At 40.2% G+C, this 24,019-nt stretch overlaps 1 protein-coding gene and 1 pseudogene across 2 annotated transcripts in view; one reads left to right on the top strand and one right to left on the bottom strand.

The window, feature by feature from the left end:
- Window positions 1–308: 308 nt before the first annotated feature.
- TPST1 (tyrosylprotein sulfotransferase 1) overlaps window positions 309–24,019 on the bottom strand; it is a 162,623-nt gene continuing 138,912 nt past the window's right edge. Inside the window, exons 4-6 of one of the 2 annotated variants that reach the window (XM_037814972.1) lie at window positions 5,977–6,027; window positions 1,832–1,878; window positions 309–834 (exon numbers count right to left, since the gene is read on the bottom strand). In XM_037814972.1, coding sequence (XP_037670900.1) covers window positions 1,861–1,878; window positions 5,977–6,027 — 69 coding nt within the window. In that variant the 3' untranslated portion in view covers window positions 309–834; window positions 1,832–1,860. The other variant, XM_037814971.1, reaches the window with a different exon arrangement.
- LOC119517909 lies at window positions 7,651–8,386 on the top strand (annotated as a pseudogene).

Here is a 24,019-nt window from a genome sequence, read left to right as displayed (position 1 = left end):
AATGGTAATTAGGATTATTATCTGATTACTCTGTATTTTAGAAAACAGCTGGAAACAGTAACTTATCTGTCCTTAAATGTGGAATGTAAGCAGGAAGTAGAACAGGATTCTGAGACAAATGGATGGCAGCAGGTCCCTCTGAAATAAATTACAGTGAAACTTCATTAAAAAATCATGATGTATAGAGAGGAATATCTACAATACAGTAAAGTGAAGAAATTTTGGCTTCTCAGATCAATATCTGATAAAGTCTTACTGCTTCTCTGAAGCCACATGAACAAAAACATGTGAACTACTAAAATGCTTCACATTTAAAGCTTTTATTTTGAAAAATAAAATACAAAAGTCATTAAATTGTAAATGTCTGGGGTAATTCCCCAATTTCTCATAAACAACACAATGAATTATTTAAATAATCAAAATATTTAACATTATCCACATCAATACATTTAAACAGGCAGGCACAGTGTTCTACAAAACATTAGAACATGTACAACCTATTCTAAAATGAAACTGCTCAATGTTGCTTACAGAATCTCATTTTTACACCCTCCCCTTGAAAACAAAGTTCGGACTTTGGTAAGAAAAGATGAGGCCAAGAGCAGTTTTAACAGAAAGCACATGCCCCTCTAGGCTCCTTCTCCATAGAACTGTGCATGTACTTAGGATCAGAGCACTTGAAGGCCCACATGTGCACCAACCCCCTACCCTTGCAGTTGGAGGGGACGGCAAGTGAGCAGGAAATGCAGGCCATGGTACACACACTCCACGCATCCCAGCAGGGTACAGCCACTCCTAGAAATTTCCTGTCCGTTAAAAAGGCAGCAGTCTTTCCTAGGGCAAACAAGCAGAATGTGGTTACAGGTGTGAAGCTGCAGTCGGTTCTCCCTTGCACCATCACCACCTCCTTCACTGTTATGAGTCCCAGACACAAGTAGACACAGGAAGATCGAACACTGTAAGAAAAGATGCCTCAGAAGGTCCACCCCACAGGCACATCTTCCCTTTTAGATGCTTGTGAGTAGATTCTATGAGCAAAACAAGCAGATGGCAGCAAAAACAAGGGCTGCTACTTCCCTTTTCCAAATAGATGCAACTGTCACCTGCAACTGAAGCTACTTTAGGGGCACTGGGAAGTGTGTGTGTATGTGTGTGGGTGTGTGTATGCATGTGCACATGCGTGCATCAAATATCAGGGGCTCAAGATCATGTTGATACTTCATCTGAAAAAGTTGGTACTGTGATTTCTAAAGGAACCTTTAGAGAACACACCAACTGCCATTCAAATGCCAAAGGGACCCAAAAGACCAGAAGAAAGACTAGTATCTGAGCCAAGTGCGGATGCATTGCTGTCTTCCAGCTCCTCCTGAGCCCTTCTCTCGTTGCATGTGGGCACCTACAGATCTCAACAAACAAGGATGAAATGCTGCTGTGGAGACAACAATAAATGAATCCTTGTGTATGTGTTTGGGGGGTAGTTTACCTATTTTTAAAGTATTTTGGAGAAACAAAATTATAATTTTTAACCCCTCCCCATAATGAAAATAACAACTAACATAATCTTGAGTGCTTACTATGTGCCAGGCTGTTTGCAGACACTATCACGGTTAGTTCTTACTACACTCTCTTACTGATATCATCACCATAATACAGATGACACAGAAAGCTAAAGTAGTTCGCTCAGTGCCACATAGCTGGTCAGCAACAGAAACAGGACTTCAACCTAGGCAGATGGTGCCAAGAGCTGTGCTCTCCATTCCTGGTTACACCGCCTCCTAGAACAGCCCAAGCAGGGAACCCTGAAGGCACAGCAATGCCCCCCAAACCTCACCTCACATATGAAGAATGTTCCTGGATCTGCTACTCCACTTGTTCAGTCTGTTGAATGAAGCAAAAGATGTTTTAAAGTCCTTGAAGGTGGCTGGTACAAGAAATGACTGCTATGCTGAAACATCAGGTAGAGCTTACAGGCTCTGTTCACAGACTTTCTAATGTACTCAGTCTGCTACCCATAAAATACACCCATCTTTTATCATCAACCTGCTTTTTCACCAAAGGGCTCCAAGAGGGAAGGTTATTGGTTTGCTGAACCAGGCTTTCACTGTAACAGTACTTTGTAAATTGCAACTCTTCAACCACGGTTGAGATTTTGCTTCCAAAACACCTGGGAAGAAAGGTTTTGTTAATGAAGGCATATGTTTTACCTAAAAGAATCCTTTTTATTTTTAATTATAAAAATAGAACCCACTTCTTTAACACTTATTTTTTTAATTATTAAAAAAGGAGCTAATGGAGAAAATTTGAAAAATACAGAAAAGTAGAAAAATAAGTCATTCACAGCTCTGTCATTCTCTGAACCAGATTCTGGAGAACCAATGCTTAGAAGGTGTTACATTTTAAGGTATAAAAGATTCTATAATTTTGCCTAAATGTTCTATGATTTTGAACTTCTCTTATTAGTAATAGCATCAGGCTTTTCCAACTAGACTGACTTCCTGAGATGTTGCCTTGTTTTTGTAAACATAGTTAATATAATCCAAATATATTTAAAACACTGTTTATACTTGCTATTTTTCATTTGAAAGTGAGATGTAAAGGAAACTTTGGGGAGTTGAGGAGGTAAGTTGTATATGGCTAGAGAACAAAAGAGAATGGGAAAGGAGACTGATTCAAGAAGGCTGCGGCTCATCATGAAGACTAAGGTGTCTGAATTTTGTCCTAAAGGCCAAGGGGAACCTTCAGAAATTTTTAATCACATCTGTACCATCTGATGGCTGTATGGAAGAAGTCGCCGTAAAAGGACTTCCTTACAAGTGAGCAGAATAGTCACTCCCCCATCCCCATTCTCTGATCCTCCAAATTTCTTTAACAGGGAAAAGAATGGATTCAGTGTTTAGACAGTTTAAAAGGGGCTTCCCTTTGGGTTAGATAACATAACCACCTAAATTCACAAAAAATCTAGAGGTTGTTTTTAATTCCCTGGTAACAAGTTTTAAAGGGAACAGAGTTGAGAGCATGGATCCAGAAATGGCAAATAAAGCAGAGACCCTGAAGGCCGGGTGGGAGGTCCTGGAAGAGGGGGGAAAATGTTGAACTGTGTGTCAGGAACCTTGGGCTTTTTTCTCTACTCTACCAATAATAAGCTGTGTGATGACAATTCATTTAAGTTTTGTGGGCTTCAGTTTTTTTGTTCAGCAGTCATTTATAATAGGTCCTTTTCTAAGTGTGTGTGTTTGTGTGTGTGTATGTGTGGTGCATTAAATGAAACTAACCAGAGTAAGGCACTTTTAAGTTTCCTTTTTCCTACTGATTCGTAGGGATTCTGTATGGAAGCCCTGGGCCCAGGGCCTTCCCCAAGTGCCTTGGAAGACTGGGCACAGAACAGCTTGCAGTGACCTAGGTGAGTTAAGATTTGACTTCCTCTCCTTGGAGGATCAGGCCTCTAGCGCTAAATGTAATCTATAGCTTACCTCCCTCCTGAAGTTACCTCCCTCCCTGAAACTCCCTAAAATACTATCATCTACAAGATAACCTATAATCCTCCCCTCTTCCCTGTTGACTGCAATCGATCCTTCTTTAAGTTCACAAGACCCCACCCACACCCCCAACTTTCCTGCTTATGCTCTCATACCCGTTAGAATGTCTTTGTCCCAACGCTTTACTCCCTGGCACCCCCTACTTTTGCAGAATAGCTTCACATTGAGCTCTGAACCTGCTGCCATTCAGAGAAGTTCCTGAATCCAGGGCAATGTGACCGACTCCCATTTCCTTCGTAAGTAAACCCTGAATAAAAGCTCATGTCTCAGAACATGCCTTCTGTTTTCTTTAGTCCTTTGGCTGCAAAAGCCCCCATGGGCCATGACATTCTATATATGAGAGATGAGTCTCTCCCACTTAAGGCTTACTTTTGCACTCTCTTTATGATGTTTGTTAATAAGTAAAACTTCTCAGTTTTAATGTAGCCCAACATATCAAGTCTTTAATGGTTAATGATTTTTATGACTTATTTAAGAAATCTTTCCATCTTAAGGTCATAAATATGTTTTATCTTCTAAAAACTTTGTTTTGCCTTTCACATTTAGGTCTATACTCCACCTGGAAATGATTTGTGTATGCTATGAGGTAGGGTCTTCCCCTTAGTTTTAGTCTCAAATTCCTTTAACGCCTTCAGATTCATTATGCAAACCAGCCTTTTGATGTGACATTTCTTTAACACCCTGACTCTTGGATTATCCTCTGGCTCCAATTTCCACAGCCTGTGAGTGATACCATGTTCATGAATCCACTCATGTTTCTAGGGTATCAGGCCCCAGCTTGGGCCCAGGGCCCTGCATCCCCTTATCTGCAACAGTTGATGAGAGTGTTTCAGATAGATCAGGATTCCCTGAGTCCAAAGAACTTTTTTTTCTTTGACTCCTGAGGACTTGTTTCAAATTCCTCACCCATGTAGGTACTCAGTAAACATTTGTTGAATAAACAAAAGAATGGATGTATTAAAATTAAATATATAAGAATATGCCTTGAAAGTAGTTTGAAATTCTTAATAATAATACCAATTATTGATGGCTATTATCAGACAGACAAAATACACCAGATTCAGGGAAGACAACCCTCAACCCTGGTGTGAGACACATTCTCTTAAAAAGGACAGCCCATTTACTCCAGGCTCGCTTCAGGCAACATTACTTCCCCCAGTTTGTGAAGTGTATCGTTCCCTCACCAACCCATATCTGGAATAGTTTCAGAAACTGAATTCAGTGCTGAGCCTTCATTTCCTACTAACAAGCTGATTACTGATAGTAGTGGCCTGTAGGCCACATGTGTTATCACTGTGTTAAAAAGGAGATCTTTGCTGCACAGTGAACAACGGTTCCCATTTTTTCCCTACTGTGAAATGGGAATAACAGATGACGCTCATGCATGACACTCTCTGAGCTACTACACTAGGCACTACCTGTTTCTCTTCACCTCAGTAAACCATATTGGATGCAAGGAAATGAGATGGTTACATGATGGGTAACTGTGAATCTGTTTTAATTAATTTTTTTTTTAATCATCATTTTATTGAGATATATTCACATACCACGCAGTCATACAAAACAAATTGTACTTTCGATTGTTTACAGTACCATTACATAGTTGTACATTCATCACCTAAATCAATCCCTGACACCTTCATTAGCACACACACAAAAATAACAAGAATAATAATTAGAGTGAAAAAGAGCAATTGAAGTAAAAAAGAACACTGGGTACCTTTGTCTGTTTGTTTGCTTCCCCTACTTTTCTACACATCCATCCATAAACTAGACAAAGTGGAGTTTGGTCCTTATGGCATTCCCAATCCCACTGTCACCCCTCATAAGCTACATTTTTATACAACTGTCTTCGAGATTCATGGGTTCTGGGTTGTAGTTTAATAGTTTCAGGTGTCCACCACCAGCTACCCCAATTCTAATTAATTTTTTAAAAAGTAAAAGTTACAAGCTTCAAACTCCTAGAATCCTTTCACCAACTTAGGGAACTTTCCAGTTAAGGGCCAACAGCCATGAACATAAATGTTTTCACAAGTCTTCTAGGCTCCAAATGGCTACAAAGAGAAAGTTAAAAGGCCATGGATGTATATTATATGTAAGAAGAACAAAGAGGGTGCCTGTACATTTGAATTTCAAGTTAGATATCAGAAGATTGGAGCAGATCCACCAAGGCAGGCCCTACATATGTGGAACAATATGTGGCTTGTGAGTGAATGCAAGGAATTGGATTTTTATTATCAATAAAGTGTTTCCCAAGTTTTAAAAAAATACTGAGCTCTCTAAAATTACTTTTGAGAGTAATTTTGAATTACTGTTAAAACCAACAATTACCAGAGGCCAATCTTTCTATCACTAGCATGTATCATTTTCTCTTGAAAAAGATTACTTTGATGCAAGGGCCCAATTATTATACATCAAGAGGGGGAAGTAGACACCTTACCTGGGGTTTTTCTTTAAGAAAGTCAGGTAGTTGAAATTCTCCTTTATAGACCTGGAAAAACAAAACAGGGATGAGTTTAAGGAAATAGGTACTGTCCTCATCACATCAGTATGCACTGCCTGATAGTAGGTGGGTTTACTACTTCATCCTCGGTGAGCTTCAGGACAGGAGGGAAGCCTGTCAGTCTAAGACCAGCCAGGGTGGCAGGACTGAGTGAAATCCCCGAGTGACTCTCTCCTGGCTCCACGTTTGCCTGAGTGCTCCCAAATGTGGGTTGTCTGGAAGAGGGCTCAGAATTTCTGAAGGAAAAACAAATGCATCCTGACATTCTAAGTTCCAATCAAATTAGCCAAGGGAGAAAGCAAGCCCTTAAGCAACCAACACAGCAATTCACATTATTTAGGAACAGGCCTTCCTGGTTTCCTTCTGAATGTGCTAATGTTAAAACCTTTGATTTACTCCAACTTTATTTTTCTCAGTTTACACAATATTCCACAATGGTTTGCATATTAGATTTTTAAAATTAAAAAATTTACTCTTGTCGATGTATTAAAAACAACTGTATTTCTAATACCAGTAATAAGTAATTAGGAAATAATTTTTTTAAAATAATACCATTTATAACAACATCCCAAAAAACCCCAACATTATTGAAAGGAATTAAAGAAGATGCAGATAAATAGACATACCACTTTCAGGGATTGGAAGATTCAATATAGCAAAGATGTCTATTCTCCTAAAAGGATTCCTAATCAAAATTCTAACGTATTTTTGGGGAGAGAGCATGGAGATAATGTCAAGGGAATCGTAAAAGTTACATAGAAATGCAAAGGGCCAAGTATAGGCAAGGAAATCAAGAACAAAGTAGGAGGACTTATCCTACCAGATATCAAGACTTATTATACAGTTACAACAATTAAGACAGTAAGGTATTGGCATAGGACAGACAAAGGAAACAGAATAAAGAGTCCAGACATGGAGACTCATATGCATGAATACTTGTGGTTTATGACAAAGGTGGCATTGAAGAGCAATGGAGAAAGGATATTCCTGTCAATAAATGGTTCTGGTTCAACTGAATATCAATACGGAACAAAAATGAAACTTGATTTCTACTTCACACCAATTCCATGGGAATTGTAGATCTAAAGACAAAATAATAAAAGTTGCTAAAAAATAACAGAATATCTGTAACCTCGGGGTGGGGGAAGATTTATTTAAGCAAAATACAAGGACCACTAGCCCTAAGGAAAAGATTTACAAATGGACTTGCATTAAAAGAAATAGAACATTAATTCACTGAAAGAGCCATTAGAGTTAAAAAGCAAGGAAGAGACTGGGAAAAGATATTTGCCACACATATAACTAAAAAAGGGGGCTCAAATTCACAATTTATTTTAAAAATTTCTACAAATCAAAAAGATGACCATTAGAAAAACAAGTAATGAGTTTGAACAGGTATTCCACAAATAAGAATATCCAAACGGTCAGTAAGTATACAAAAAAGGTGTTCAACCTTATTGCCTACCAAGGAAGTGCAAATTAAAACCACAATGGGCTGCAGCCTCTCAGGGCAGGGCGCATGGGGCGGTGCTGCGGGGCCGGAGCCAGAGCAGCCCCGAAGCAGCAGCCACCGCCCCCCGCGGAGCCCAGCCGAGCACAGCATTTTCCATGCCACTGAATGTGCTGAAGGAGGACAAAAAGCCTACATGGAGCCCATCATCGAGCAACCTCAAGGCTGGCAGTGATGGTGAAAGCATAGGAAACTACCCCCTTTCCCAGAGGCTCTTCATGATTCTTTGGCTCAAAGGAATAGTATTTAGTATCAAGTAAATACAGTGCAGGTCAGTGCAGAAGTTGGCTCCCGGGACCCACCCACCATTTATAACTTTCAACAACGAAGTCAAAACGGATGTAAATAAGCTTGAGGAATTTCTTGAAGTCATGCCCTCTCAAGTACTTAAAGCTTTTGCCAAAACACCCAGAATCAAATACTGCTGGAATGGACATCTTTGCCAAATTCTCTGCATACATCAAGAATTCAAGGCCAGAGGCTATTGAAGCACTGGAGAGGGGTCTCTTGAAAACCCTGCAGAAACTGCATGAATATTTGAATTCTCCCCTCCCTGATGAAACTGATGAGAATAGTATGGAGGATATTAAATTTTCTACACATAAATTTCTGGATGGCAATGAAATGACATTAGCTGACTGCAACCTGCTGCCCAAACTGCACATTGTCAAAGTGGTGGCCAAAAAGTATCGCAATTTTGAGATCCCAGAAGGAATGACTGGCATCTGGCAGTACTTAACTAAAGCTTATAGTAGAGATGAGTTCACCAATACCTGTCCCAGTGATAAGGAGGTTGAAATAGCATATAGTGATGTAGCCAAAAGACTTACCAAGTAAAATGCCACTTATGAGAGAGATGTCTTCACATCCTCCCCTAACAGAATATGCTTTTCCTACCAGACTGCTCCTCTTCCTATAAAGTAGAAATTTTATTTTGCATGAACATGCAGTTGTTCAAGATCAGGATAAAGGATAGACAAGGTATAGTAGCTATCTTAAAATATACACTCTTAAAATTCTCCTACCCTACCTACCTCTCCTACCCATATCCCCCTCTCCTCTAATTTGAAGACATTCCATCACAAAGTTGTCAATGTAGCAGTGCTTTGCCATCTCTCTGGAGCCCTCACCATACACTGTATAGATGGCAGAACTCAAGGTGCCATATTTAACTGTTAAAATGGTAGCCATGACTTCATTAGTCTGCCCCATACTTGTGCATAACACATGGTACAAGAAATATTTATGTATTTTTGGAATTTTATAATAGTAAAAGTATATGAAAAGATTGCTACTGTATCAGAAATATTCTGTTTCAATTTAGTCTATCCTGGATATGTACTAAAAGATATTACCTCTGATGAAGAGAGCCTTATAGGAATAGTCACTTCAGATTTTGCTAGTTTGCTTTGTAGATGGATTTTTATTTTATCTAAAAGCATTTATCGTTTATACCAATTGAAACATTTGATACTATGTAGAAGCTAAAAGTTTAGAGGGCAGGTATGGTAGTCTCAAGATCTTTCTCAAGCATTTTATCCTTTTGAGAGAAACCGATGGACACCTAATAATCTATCTAAATCTGTTATTTGTTATATATAATTTGCCCAGTGCCTTTCATTTGGAACATTATTGCTTTCTTCCAGTTTGTTTTTATTTTAAAAAGCTTCTTTTTTTGGTAAACATAGGTCTATACCTTTGTTGTTTGTAGATCTTTTGAGCAACACTATATAGACTATTGTTTAGTTGATTTAGCTGTAGCAGTACAATGATTAGTAATGTAAAAACTAACACTTACAAAGAAATTAACCTAAGGAATGTGGGGAGGGTTTGTCAAAATATTAAGTAAAATTTTGTTTCTTTAAAAAACACACAAAAAAACAAAAAAACTACAATGACATACCACTCACAATCTACCAGAATGTTAAAATTAAAGACTGACAACTCCAAGTGTTGATAAGGATGTAGAACAAATAGACCTCTCAAAAACTGGGAGTGGCGATGTAAATTGGCACAAACACTTTGGAAAACTGTTTGGCATTACCTACTAGGGTATACTTTATGACCCAGCAATTTCATTTTGTTGCGTATATATCTAACAGAGATACCGACTCAGGTACACCAAAAGACACGTATAAGAATGTTCATAGTAGCAGTATTTGTAAAAGTTAAAAACAACAAATTGAAACGTCCGTCAGTTAGAATGGACAAAAAAATGTGGTCTATGCATATAGTGATATACTATACAGCAATGAAAAAAATGAGGTACTGCCATATCAACAACACAGATGAACCTCACACGTATAATGATGAGGGGAAAAAAGCAAGGCATGAAAGTATTATATACTGATAATATACTACATGCCTCCATTTAAATCAGAATACTGTTTACTCTGGAGAGGAGAGAGGTAGTACTGTTTGGGAGGGAGAAGGAAGGAGGCTTCCAGGATGCTAATAATTTTCTATTGCTTGATATAGATAGTGATTAAGAGGGTGTGTTCATTTTTTGAGAATTTATCACACTTTTCTGTGTGTATGTTACACTTAAAATAACAAAATTCAATAAACAAATTAAGCCATTGACTTAATGCTAAAATTCACTGCTACAAAAAAACCTTAAGTACAAAGATGTTTGTTTCAACTTTTTTGCAACAGCAAAAAAACCTGGGAACTATTCCTGTCAATCAAGAATGGAGAAGGGTTCCATTAGAAAAAAGTTTGGTAACCAATGGACTAGAGAATATTGTAGCAGGAAACTAGGGATAGTTGTTGGGAATAGCATCATTGGATAGCCCCTCAGAGCACGAAGAAATCTCCTAAATGGTAAACCCAAAGCCTGCAAACCTAAAGGAGTTTCCCTTTTTACTTAGTTGTAAGATGACTAATAAAATTCTAAAGGAAGATGCATTCTTTTGGGAGATTCAGAGAATTAATACACTTTTTTCCTGTCTCTTTTAATTCCAGTTCCTAAAACTGCAACTGGCCTAGCTGCTCCCTGAAGAACCTGTAAGAATTTTGCATGCACTTTCTTAGACAATGTTTGCTCTACTTGATGGCACAGTCCAGGGACTGTGCCAGCTTGCTGGGGTAGGAAGTGCTCAAGCCCCATATCATGCTAATGTATTAACATGCTAACATATTAAGCTGCATATCATGCTAACATTGACTTCTGTTGTGCCTGCCTACTGCCTATGGGGCAAGCAGGCATCAGACCTGGTGCAGAGGCTCAAACCACCAGGACGGTTTTTGTTTTGTTCTTTTCTTTTCTTTTTTTTTTTTTTTTCATTTTTTACCAGATTCTCAAGCGTCTTTCCTTCTCCCTTCACCCAGGAAACTGAGTCCCACCTCCCATCTTCCAAGCCTCTCAGGCATTAAGTTGCTCAGGCCCGGAGTCCTGTGCCCTGGCTGCTTTACCGAACCAGATCAAGTTCGATTGTCCCTAGCCCCTCTTCCATTTGTGTGGAGCAACTTTTCTTATCTTCCTCACATCCTGTCGGCCTCTCAGAAATGGCATCTCCTCTTCCTTAGCTAGCCTCTTAGACTGCTATATTTTAGGCAAAAGGTTAACCTTAAGCCCAAGCAGTCATTCCGTCACCCAGTGGCAAGAGAGAGGCTCCAGTACTCTTCCTCTCTCCCGTGCTCTTTGCATCTTATATTGCCACTAGCAAATCTTGTGGTTAGAGCCTCCCTTCTCTTTTCGGTTGGTTGTAAAAACCTGTAAGGCATGATAGAAAATATGAGTGGGAGCATTAATAAGTTCCTTCCAGGTACTGACAGTTCCAGAAAGGTAAAGTTTATAAAAAGAGAAAAAAAAACAAATATTTGATGTTACAATTGTAATAAAAAACCAAAAGGGGCCCAGGGTAAGAGATCAGATAAAAGGCTCAATCAGAAAAGAAGAGGCAAGCTGCCTGGGGATTTCTTTCTTTCGGTATCTTCTAGGGAACGAATGCCTCAAAAGTTAGGAACCTAAGGATACTGACAAAAAGAACACTTTCCAGTGACAAAGCAATTCCTATTTAAGGCAGGAAACCAAACATTACATGGCTTATAAAAACAGTAAAGCTAGGAACGGAATTTCCTTTGGTTAAGGGAACAGGGGTTTTGAACATACTGCTGTCTGGTGCTAAAGGACTGTGGATTCTGCTTGACAGTAATGAACTAAGTACTCAGAATCCAAACAATTCTGCAGAACCTTCCCACTTCAAGCTCTGAAGGAATGATGAGGAGACAAAAGCAAGGCTTTTAACTTAGAAGACTCACTTAAATAAAAATAATAAGAACAGCAGAGAAACTTTATTATTTTCTGTGCACCAGGCTTGGGTTAAGTAAGTGCTTTATATGCATTACCTCATTGAATCTCACAATCTCTTGAGGGATGTGCTATTATTCCCTTCTTACAGATGAAGCAACTGCAGGAGTACCATGACTGCACTTCCATTTTAAAAGTATCATCCTATTTGTTTTGTTCCAAATAGACTGTAGGGGGCCAGGGATAGGCGCATGGAGGCTACAGCAGTAATCCCGACAAACGATGATGGCTTGGACCAAGGAGGCAGCAGAGGAGGTGGGGAGAAGTGGTAGGATTCTGGATTTTTTTCTAATTACATCTAGGTTTCCTAATATATTAGATGTGGGTGTGAGAGAAGAGAGTAAAGGATGACTCCTAGGTTTTTAGCCTAACCAACTACAAACTGGAAATATGGAACTGTTATCAACTAACTTGGGAAAGGCTCTGGGTATAGCAGATTTGGGAAGGAAGATTAATAGATTGGTTTTAGATATGTTAAGATTGAGATGTCTCTTAGAGAACAAATAAAAATGTCAACTATGCAGTCAGATATATAAAACTGCAATTCATGAAGATATATACATTTGGGAGTCATCAATTTATAAATGGTAAAGTTTTGATGTCTGATGAGATAACCCAGGGATTCGGTATACTTAGAGAAGATCAGAGGTTGAGATTCTGGGGGCATTTTAACATTAAGAGGTCAGGGAGAAGAGGAAGAATTGGTAAAGGGGACTGAGAAGAAGCTATGAATGATGTAGAAAGAAAATCAAAAGAGTGTGTCCTGGAAGCCAACTGAAGGAAATACACCAAAGAGGAGAGAGTGATCAGTTGTGTCAAAAGAGGCTGAGAGGTAAAATGATAATTGACCAGTAGATATAGCAATGCAGAGGTCATTGTGACCTTGACAAGAACAATTTCTGCAGAAAGGTAGGTGTGAATCTAAATGAAGTAGATTTACGAGAGAATAGGGGGAGAAGAAGTGGAAACAGGAAATACAGAAAACTTGAGTTTTGATGTGAAGCGGAAGCAAAGAAATGTAGTGGCAGTTGGCAGGGCAAACAGGATCAATAGTGTGTGTGTGTGCGCGTGTGTGCATGTGTGTGTGTGTAAGGTGGAAGAACTAAGAGCATATTTGTTTGCTGACAAGAACGATCCTTTTAGAGAGCAAAATCTAATTATGCAGGAGAGAGGAGGGGATGGGCTCTGGTACACAGGGAAAGGCAATGCCTTCAGATAGCAGCATGGATGTTCATCTCTGTTGTTCCGGTTTGCTAATGCTGCCATTATGCAAAATAGCAGAAATGGATTTGTTTTTATAAGGGGGGTTTATTGGGTTACAAAATCATAGTCCTAAGGCCATAAAAGTGTCCAAAAAAGTGTCCAAACAAAGGCATCAACAATAGGGTTCCTTCACTGAAGAACACCAATGGCGTCTGGAAAACCTCTGTCAGCCAGGAAGGAACATGGCTGGTGTTTGCTCCAGGGTTCTGCTTTTGAAATGTTTCTAAGTGTCTGGGGGTGTTCTCTTAGTTTCTCCCAGGCAAACACTGGTCTAGGAAAAGTCTACTTTCAACGGCCGTCTCCAAAATGTGTCTCTCAGCTGCAGCAGCAAACTCCTTCGGTCTGAGCTCTTATAGGGCTCCAGTAAACTAATCAAGACCCACACTGAATGGGTGGGGCCAAATCTCCATGGAAGCATTCAATCAAGAGGTCACATCCTAATCAAAAAGATTAATCAATCTGCCCCCACAAGACTGCATCAAAGAACATGGCTCCTTCTGAGAGACACAATATATACAAACTGGCACATCTGTTAACACAGATTTTCCATTACGATAGATAGGGATTTTAGCTCTGTTATACTTCCCCTTCCTCTAGTCTCTCAATAAATTACAGAATAATTTTTGGTTAAAACCACATTCTATGTTTCACTATTATGACAATGTAAATATGGCATATTTATATTTTCTTCCACATACAATTTGTGTTGTTGCAGCTGGAGTTAACTAGTTGCTTCATATTTTTATTTGTGTAGTTTTTTTTTTTTTAATCATGGCTAAGATTTCTCACATCCTCCAATGGATTTATAAAAACCTCTCCATATCATTTTCCACATGATGAAATCTGTTAGATAATTTATCAGTTCCATTGTTCCATTTTTTCCCCCTTCTCTGAAGCATCCTTCCTGAAGCCCTCTACTTCAATCTGTACTGGGTTGCTCTCTAGGTCTCCCGCATAGCTACTGTCTTGGCATTTTCCTTTGCTGTCATCTTGGATATTCTCCATGCCTATTTTTTAAAAATTGAGATTGTTCACAAATCATACAATTATCCAAAGATCCAAAGTGTACAATCAATTGCCCATGGTACCATCATACAGCTGTGCATCCATCATCACAATTAATTTTTTTTCAATTTTTAGAACATTTTTATTACTCTAGAAAATAAATAAAAACAAAAAAAGGAACCTCAAATCCTCCCATACCCCAAACCACCCCGCTCCATTATGACTCATAGTATTCATATAGTACATTCGTTACTGTTGATGAAAGAATGTTAAAATACTAACTGTAGTATATAGTTTGCAATAGGTATATATTTTTCCTATATGCCCCTCTATTATTAACTTCTGGTTATGGTGTCATACATTTGCTCTAGTTCATAAGAGAGATTTCTAATATTTGTACAATTCATCATGGACATTGTCCACCACAAGATTCACCGTTTTATACATTCCCATCTTTTAACCTCCAACTTTCCTTCTGGTAACATATGTGAGTCTGAGCTTACCCTTTCCACCACATTCACAGACCATTCAGCACTGTTAGTTATTCTCACAACATGCTACCATCACCTCTGTCCACTCTGTACTTACACTGCTGTCTACTTTCTCTCAAAATTGTGTTCCAAACCTCTCACTCCTGTTTTTTCCTTTCTGTCTGTAGTGCTCCCTTTAGTGTTTCCTGTAGAGCAGGTATCTTGTTCACAACTCTGTCATTGTCTGTTTGTCAGAGAATATTTTAAGCTCTCCCTCATATTTGAAGGACAGTTTTGCCAGATATAGGATTCTTGGTTGGTGGTTTTTCTCTTTCAGTATTTTAAATATATCACACCACTTCCTTCTTGTCTCCGTGGTTTCTATCGAGAAATCCGCACACAGTCTTATCAAGCTTCCTTTGTATGTGATAGATCACTTTTCTCTTGCTGCTTTCAGGATTCTCTCTTTATCTTTGATGTTTTATAATCTGATTATTAAGTATCTTGGCATAGGCCTATTCAGCTGTATTCTGTTTCGGGTATGCTGTGCTTCTTGGATCTGTAATTTTATGTCTGTCATAAGAGATGGGAAATTTTCATTGATTATTTCCTCTATTATTGCTTCTGACCCTTTTCCCTTCTCTGCTCCTTCTGGGACACCAATGGCACATACATTCCTGCATTTCGTATTGTCATTCAGTTCCCAGAGACGTTGCTCATATTTTTCCACTTTTTTCTCTATCTGTTCTTTTGTGTGTAGGCTTTCAGGTGTCTTTTTCTCCAGTTCCTGAGTGTTTTCTTATGCCTCTTGAGATCTGCTGTTGTATGTCTCCATTGCGCCTTTCATCGTTGATTTAGTATTAGTTGTTTAAATTCCTGTATCTCAGTTGAACTGTAAGTTTGTTCCTTTGACTGGGCCATAACTTTGTTTTTCTTAGCGTAGGTTGTAGTTTTCTGTTGTCTAGGCATCTGGTTTCCTTGGTTTCCCCAATCAGGTTTTCCCAGACCAGAATGGATTCAGATCTCAGAAGGGGGCAATATTCAGTATCAGGTCTTCCTGAGAGTGTGTCTTAGAAGATTGATACACCCTTTGAGGCCTCAAGCCACTGTGCTTTTCTGCCCAGCAGGTGGTGCCCGTCAGCCTGTCACTCCAGACTGGTGTAAGGAGCTGTGGCCCATGGCTGTTTTCCCCCAGGCTCTGGGGTCTGGTTGTGAATGAAAGATGGGTAATAGAGCTTGGCACCACCTTTTTCCTCTTAGGAAAGATACACCTCTTGGGAGACATCATTTGCATTTGAATAGTCTCTCTGACTCTGCTCTCTCCACCTTTGTCTGGGTCAGAGAGCTGCAAATTGAAAATGGCTGAAGCTTTCTCCACTGAGCTGAAAAAGGGACAGAAAGCCCCCTTTCAGGGCCAGTCAGCAGCCACCATCAGTTTCACCCATTGGCCAGCGATAGCACCTGGTCCTCTGGGCTCCCCTCCCTCCCAGAGAGGTCTTCCAGCTCTCCAAGGTCAGTCTTCACCAAAAGCCTCTGTCTGCTTTTTGGGGATTTGTAGCTTGTATTGAGCAGTCAACATTTGTTAATGAAAGCCTCGGATGGAGCTGGGCTGACATATATTCACTTGTTCAGAGAGTGCTGCTTTCTAGCACAGGGAGGCTTTGCAGTTTGGGCTGTCATGGGGGAGGGGCTCTCAGTGTGGGTCCGCAGTTTTTACTTACAGACTTTATGCTGTGAGCTCGGAGATTCCTCCCAATCCAGGTTGGTGTATGATGTGTGGACAGTTACATTTGTTGCCCAGCAATTATCCCAGAATATTTACTAGTGGCTCCTGGTTGTTTATTAGTTGTTCCAGGGGGACTATCTAGCTTCCACTCCTTCATGCCTATTTTTATTATCCTTTTAATTTTTTATTCCTTGTTTCCTAATTCAGGTCTTCCCCTTACTTGGTCAATCCCTTATCTTTAATGGAGCACATTATTCAGTAGTTTTCTGAGAAACAGTGTATGAGAAGTAAATCTCTTGTGATTTTGCATGTCTGAAAATGACTTTATCTTAACATTTGACTGGAAGTTTAGCTGGTAATATAATGCTAGGATATAAATAATTTTCTCTTCGAATTTATGACATTGTTCCATTGTTTTTTAGTTTCCCATGTTGCTATTGAGAAGACTGATGCCATTCTGATTCCAGGTCCTTTAAAAGTGACCTTTGTTTTCACTCTGAAAGCTTCAAAGATTTTCTCAGTCATCACAGGTATTCTGTAATTCTGATACTATGTCATGATGTGGCTGATTTTCTTCACTCACTGTTATGGAGACATATGTCTATATCCTAAGATTCTTGAAAACGTTCTCATAGTATTGCTTTGATAATTTCCTGCCCATCATTTTATCTGTTCTCTTTTTCTAGAACTCCAACCAGTCAAATATTGGACCACCTGAATTAGGCTTCTAATTTTCTTACCTTTCCTCTCCAAGTCTCTTTTTGTTTGTTTGTTTGTTTTGTTTTGTTTTGTTTTTACTTTCTAAGAGATTTTTCCCAACTTCATTTTCCCAACTTTACTAATTTTAAATTTTGCCCCTCATATTTTTAGTTTCCAAATGTTCTTTTTATTTCTCTGATTGTTTTTGTTTTTAAAAATAGCACCTCATTCTTATTCTTTATCTTATCACTATAAGAATATTAATTATAGTTCATTTAAATTTTTTCTGCTAGTTACCTTGCTTTTGTTTCCTGTGAGATCCTTTTTTCTTTCTCTTGGTCTCTTTCTTTCATGTTCGAGACTGTCTGCAAATGTCTCGGTGAGTGTTGGCTGTAAGGCACTAAAAAACTGAATGAGGGCTGAGCCCAATTACAGGTGGGCTTCCTCTGCTTGCATTTTTGTTGGGATGCCCCAGGTATCATATTATAGGTCTTTACCATCTTAAACTGGAATTCCCTGTACATTTATTCTGTACAGTGATTTTACTGCTTTTATAACTGTTACTTCATTCAATGCTTACAGTATTATAAAGTAGGAAGGACTGTGAAGATAGTGAATGTAAGAAAGGGTTAAGTTAGAGGTAGCATGGAATAGGGAAAATGGTGGCAGAACCAGCTTAAACAGGCCCTGTGGTAAAGGGAAGAGAGAGAGAACCATGACATAAGCCTAGAATCTGCGCCAGCTCCTTATATGGAAAAGTAACCAGGGTTACTGGAATGTAAAGGGATATGGGGTATAATCAGAGGCGGGAACTCCTAGCAGGAAATTTAAACTGAATGAACTCTCTGGGATAGGCTGTACAATTCAAAATCTCAAAGATGGGCTAGTTAGCTCTCTTGGATAGGCTGTACAAATTAAAATCTCAAAGACGGGCTAGTTAGCTCTCTCGGATAGGCTGTAACCTCTGTAGTACCCAGCCAATGGGGAAACGGGGGAGGGACTTGGCCATTAGGAACAGGAGATTAAAAGATCGCCATGTTCTTCCTCTCACGTGCCAGCCCACCACGTTTCTGGCTGTGCACCCTATCTTGCGAGATTGTAAATAAATTCTTTTCTCCTCCAGAACCCAGTGAGCGTTTATTCCTTTACAGGTACTGCTTTATTTCCAACAACTTGGGGGCTCATCCAGGATCTGGAGCTTCGGAGGGGGACCCCCAAGGTGGACAAAGGGAAGGTGCGCCCCGTCGATTGAGGGCCACCACTGGGGGCCCGTCTCCGGCAGCTGAAGGGCCCAAGACCAGATGCTTGGATATGCTGGTTGTGGACGAGTAAAAGGGGAAAAGGGAAAGCCTGCCTCTGGTTGAACAGGCAACTCCGTACATGGACCAAGGTAAGGAAAGAGGACTATTAAATATTATATTACCTTGGTGGTCAGGGATTCGTGATGAGTCTGAGGCTGACTGTGTGTGACTGAGACGCGCAACATACTGCGCAAAGCTAGTGTGGAGTCCCAATTTGCGGTTCCCTTCTCCCGCGAGGGAAAGGGCCACAGACGGACGAAGCAAAAGGAACTGAAAGAAAGAAGCCCAGACAAGACTCAGAATGGGGAATAGAGGCAGTTGGCTGGCTGGGGAGGAAAAGGAGGCACCTATAGAGTCCCTCGGGGACGTCCCTCCAGATAGTTCACTAGGTAGGATGTTAAAATATTGGACGGATAGCGATCGGACCAAGGGAAAGGACAAAAAGAAAACGATTAAATATTGTTGTTACATTTGGACTGAAGAAAGCATTTCACTGCCAGATGTATTCTGGCCAAAGTACGGGACAGAGGAGGATTGGCTCTGTGCCAACCTTGTAATTTATGTTAATGAGAAGAAACCCTTTTCTAAGGAGGAGTCTGATTATGCCACATGCTGGCTAAAGAACAAAAAAACTTCCCTCTACCCTGTGAAAGACAAAAATCCAAACTCAGAAGCTGAGTTAGTAGAATCTAAACCCTGGGACCCCTTATTAAGTCTCCCTCCTCCCTCCTCTCCTGGGGCAGAAAGTGTTGAAAGTCTGAGGACCTAATAAAGTCCACACAGGTTCCAGGGGAACCAGGAGGCCTGTCAGTGCCAACTGCCCCACCAGATATGACCCATCAATCGTTGAGGAAAGAATTAGCACAGTGCAAAAAGGATATACAGAATTTTCCATTTCCAAAAACTCTTGAAGGAAAGAGAGTAAGGGAACATCACCCCGTTAAATCCCTTTACCCCTTGAGGGAGGTGCTAATGGGAACAAAAGAAGTCAGGTATGTAGATGCCACATTAACGAGTGCAAAAGTAAGGAATTTTAAGGAGATGAAATAGCTAATAGAGGACTCAATGGGGCTGGCTGAGCAAATAGATCAATTCCTAGGCTCTAGCCTATACACGTGGTCTGAACTTACGTCCTTATTAAACATCCCCTTTACGAAAGAGGAGAGAGAATGGTGAGAGGGGCGGCTATGAAAGAATGGGAAAGGCAACACCCGCCACGGCAAGGGGTGATGGCAGCAGAGCAAAAGTTTCCAAGTCCTGACTCCAGTTGGCATAATAACAATAAGGAGGATAGGGCACAAATGAATAATCTCAGAGACCTCATTATAGAAGAGATAAAATTGGCCATACCCAAATCTCAAAATTTGGATAAGGCTTTTGAGGTGAATCAAGAGAAAGATGAGTCTCCCTCTGCTTATCTGCAAAGATTGAGAGATCAAGTGAGGAAATATTCAGGTATAGACCTTGATGACCCTGTGGCCCAGGGAATGTTAAAGATCAGCTATGTGAAGGGGTCTTGGCCTGATATTTGGAAAAAGATCCAGAAAATAGATGGATGGATGAATAAGTCATTGAGGAGTTATTAAGGGAAGCACAGAAAGTATTTGTAAGAAGGGAGGACGAAAAGCAAAAGCAACAGGCTAAAGTCATGATGACCACTGTTGACCACTTTGTCAAGAAAAAATTAGAAGCAGGGAATGGAGGAAGAAGACAGAGGTGAGATAAGGGAGTGGGCTGGGCTGACTTAAGTAAAGGAGCAAGGAGAATGAAGAACTCTGCAGGGTGTTATCACTGTGGAAAACCTGGCCATTTCAAAAGGGAGTGCCCAGACTAACAGAAGGAGGGTTGAGTTATACCCCAAATGAATTTTGAGGACTAGGAGAGTCAGAGGCTCCTCATCTCAGAAGCCCACCGGGAGCCTTTGGTAAATTTAAAGGTGGGCCCATACCAAGAGGAAATTACATTCTTGGTAGACGTTGGAGCAGCTCACTCCTCTGTAAATCATCTTCCAAAGGGGGCTAGGCTCTCTAGCAGTTCCCTCACCATCTCAGGGATAAAAGAGGAGGAATTTAAAGTTCCCATTCTTGAGCCTACTAACATTTGTTGGGAAAACAGTCAAATTATAGCTCCCTTGTTGCACATCCCAGAAGCTGAGAGTAATTTATTAGGAAGAGACCTAATAATACCTATGGGACTGGATTTAGAGGTAAGGAATGGACAAATTGAGGTTATGGCCCTGCTCACTGAAGAAGATGAAAAGGACATTAAGGAGGAGGTATGGTAAAAGAAGGAAACGGGAAGGTTGCAAATTCCCCCAATTAAAATCAAGTTAAAGAAGGAAGGGGAGGTCGTGTGCCAGAAACAATATCCTATTCCCCTTAAAGGAAGACAGGGACTCCAACCCATCATTGAGGGTCTCCTTCGAGATGGACTCTTAGAGACCTGTATGTCCTCTTTTAGTACTCCCATTCTCCCCATCCAGAAACCAGATGTTAGCTGGAGAATGGTGCAGGACCTAAGGGCCATTAATCAAATTGTCCAGGTTCGACAGCTTGTAGTTCCTAATCCTTACACTCTCCTGAGTAAAATCCCCTACCATCATAAGTGATTTAGTGTAGTAGATTTAAAGGATGCCTTCTGGGCCTATCTCCTTGATCCAGAAAGTAGAGACCTGTTTGCCTTTGAGTGGGAAGATCCCTTCAATGGGCGAAAGCAGCAATACAGATGGACGGTCTTACCTCAGGGTTTTACAGAGTCCCCCAATCTCTTTGGGCAAGAGTTAAAAAGGGTACTGGAAAAATTTCCAATCCTGCCTGAGATCACCCTTCTGCAATATGTAGATGATCTATTAATATTGGGTAAAGAAAGGCAAATGGTGGCTCAAGCTACGAAGAATCTACTGAACTTTTTAGGGGATCAAGGATTAAGGGTATCTAAAAGTAAACTGCAATTTGTAGCAAGGGAAGTTAAGTACCTAGGCCACCTCATAAGTGAAAGAAAAAGAAAAATCCATCCAGAAAGGATCCAGGCCATAGTCGAGTTGCCTCTTCCTCAAACAAAAAGGGAACTAAGGAAATTCCTGGGATTGGTAGGGTGCTGTATGTTGTGGATAGATTCTTTTGCATCTCGAACTAAGGGGCTATACCAAAAATTACTAGAGGAAGAGTCTGACAATATAGAATGGGAGGAAGTAGAAATGGAGGTTTTAAATGAGCTCAAGCAGGCATTGGTGCAAGCTCCTATTCTAGCGCTTCCTTCCCTCGAGAAACCCTTTCACCTGTTAGTTACAGTAGATAAGGGAACAGCTTTAGGGGTCCTAACCCAAATGTGGGGAGGCCAAAGAAGGCCCATAGCTTTCCTTTCAAAGGTTTTAGATCCAGTCTCTAGGGGGTGGCCTGGGTGTGTTCAAGCCATTGCAGCAATCGCCCTTTTAGAAGAAAGCAGGAAGTTGACCTTTGGAGGGTCATTAGTAGTTAGTACCCCTCATCAGGTGAGGACTATTCTGTCTCAAAGGGCAGGGAGATGGTCGACTAATTCCCAAATTCTGAAATATGAGGCAATCCTAATGGAAAAAGATGATTTGGTCTTGACAACAGATCATAGCCTAAACATGGCCTCCCTCCTCTGGAAGGGGCCTGAACAAGTAGAGACCCCTGAGCATGACTGTTTAGACCTAATTGAATACCAAACCCGAGACTGACCTGACCTAAGGGATCTTCCCCTGCACTCGGAGGAAAGATTGTTCATAGATGGATCCTCTAAAGTCCTAGAAGGGGAAAGGCACAATGGATATGCAGTTGTAGATGAGGTAATTTGTGAAGTGAAAGAAGCTAGCTGATTGCCCAATAAGTGGTCAGCTCAAACTTGTGAGTTGTATGCACTAAATCAAGCCCTCAAATTATTAGAGGGAAAGGATGTACAGTCTACACCGACTCTAAGTATGCCTTTGGGGTAGTCCACACCTTTGGAAAGAGCTGGGAAGAAAGGGGATTAATCAACAGCAAAGGAAAAGAACTGGTTCATGGGGAATTGGTGAAACAAGTAGAGAGGATACGACAAACAGAATTGGGGGTCTGTGGTCTCTAGTTTGGCGGTCTCTGCAAGGTTGAAAATGGAGAAAAAAGAAAAGGTACTAAAGTTAAAGGACTCAATAATACTTAGTTTTAAGGAAACTTGTGGTTAGGGTACACACATAGCGTGCATATCCTCTAAGGGCCGGTAACATAACTTGTGACTGGGGTGAGGTGGTTGTAGCAGAGGTTTGCAGAAGTTTGAAAACAACGTTTATGGGATTGCTAGATAGAAGAACAAACTACTACTGGAAAAGAAATTCTCCGTTGTGCAGAGGGAAAAGATAAGGAGGAGATGCATGTAATACCCAGATTTTTCAGCTTTGCTGTTAATTATCCCCAAGATTCCACAGCTGAGAGAAAAGAAAAGGACTAAGGATTTTTTAAAGCACATCCCCGCACTTGCTAAACTCTAATATTCTGTGATTCTGAAGGAAGTTTCTCAGAGCCTGAGTATCACAGGGGATGCTTTCTTAGTTCCACGTTTGCCCTCTCTAGCAGGTTTTCAAGTCTTTGTCTAACAAGTTTACAGAGGTTACTGCACTGTTTTAAATTCTCTCATAGAGCAAAACACCACATAAGGCCAAAAGAAATGCATATAAAAATGTGAGCTCTACATACTTAACACTGCTTTATAGCTTTTACTTGTGGCAGTAGTGGTATGTTTCCATCTGAAAGGCATTTGCTGGCAACAGATATGGATTCCAGAAAAAACTCAAATAGAAGAGTAAATTGTATTTTCTGCTTTAGGTTTGTAGGCTGAAATCAGATTCATGTATTTTGGAGTGAAGTATAATTAATTTCTTCTAAGAATAGCCTTCAATTATAGGATTACCTAGAATAAGGAGCTATAGGAGAGAGAAGAATTTGCCTAAGTAGCCCATGAAGTTTGGAAGACCCAAGAAAGAAGTAGTCCTGAAAATTGGCTCAAGTAAGCAATGTGTCTTTCCTGTTAATTTGACCTCAGGCCACTTTCAGTTTTCTTACAAGATTACTTAGGAACTGACCTGCTAATCCTGTAACAGTGACTTTTTAAATATAATCTTAAAACTGTAAGCAAGCAGGAAATTGTAAAGTAGCCTTAAAATGTAACCTTCAAAGCTGGAAGCAGGCTACAATGGAAGCTCTTATTCTCACAAAGGAGCAGTATGTAAATGTAAAGTCTGAAGCAGTATGTAAATATAAAGTCTGCACCCAGATTTGAATAAGCATTCATCTATGGTCCCTAGACTTCCCAAATATGATTAAAGCCTTTTCATCTATTTCCCTAGACACCGGAGGCACCTTTCACAGGTGTCATCTAGTTCCTGAAGGAAATAGGAAATAACTAAATTAGTGAAACTCTCCAGATCTGTTACCTGTTAACTAAGATGATTACCTCTCTGTGTCTCTGATGGGTGTAAAAGCCAATTGAAAAATCACTTCGGGGAGGCTGATTTGGGAAATCTTCTCATCTTCCCGCCAGTGTAAATAAACCCTCTTTTCCTTCTCAGCCTGGTTTGATGTGACTTCTATTGGCTTCAAGTGATGAACCCAGATTTGGGAAGTGCCCCTGCTACAATCCCAACATCCGACACTGTTTTACCTACCTGTCACTACAGCCATACTTACAGTAACAAATTAT

The sequence above is a fragment of the Choloepus didactylus genome, chromosome 21 (assembly GCF_015220235.1).
Source record: "Choloepus didactylus isolate mChoDid1 chromosome 21, mChoDid1.pri, whole genome shotgun sequence".
Classification (NCBI taxonomy): Eukaryota; Metazoa; Chordata; class Mammalia; order Pilosa; family Megalonychidae; genus Choloepus; species Choloepus didactylus.
Note: the sequence above shows the minus strand (reverse complement) of the source record. Positions and strands in the feature narration are given on the sequence as shown.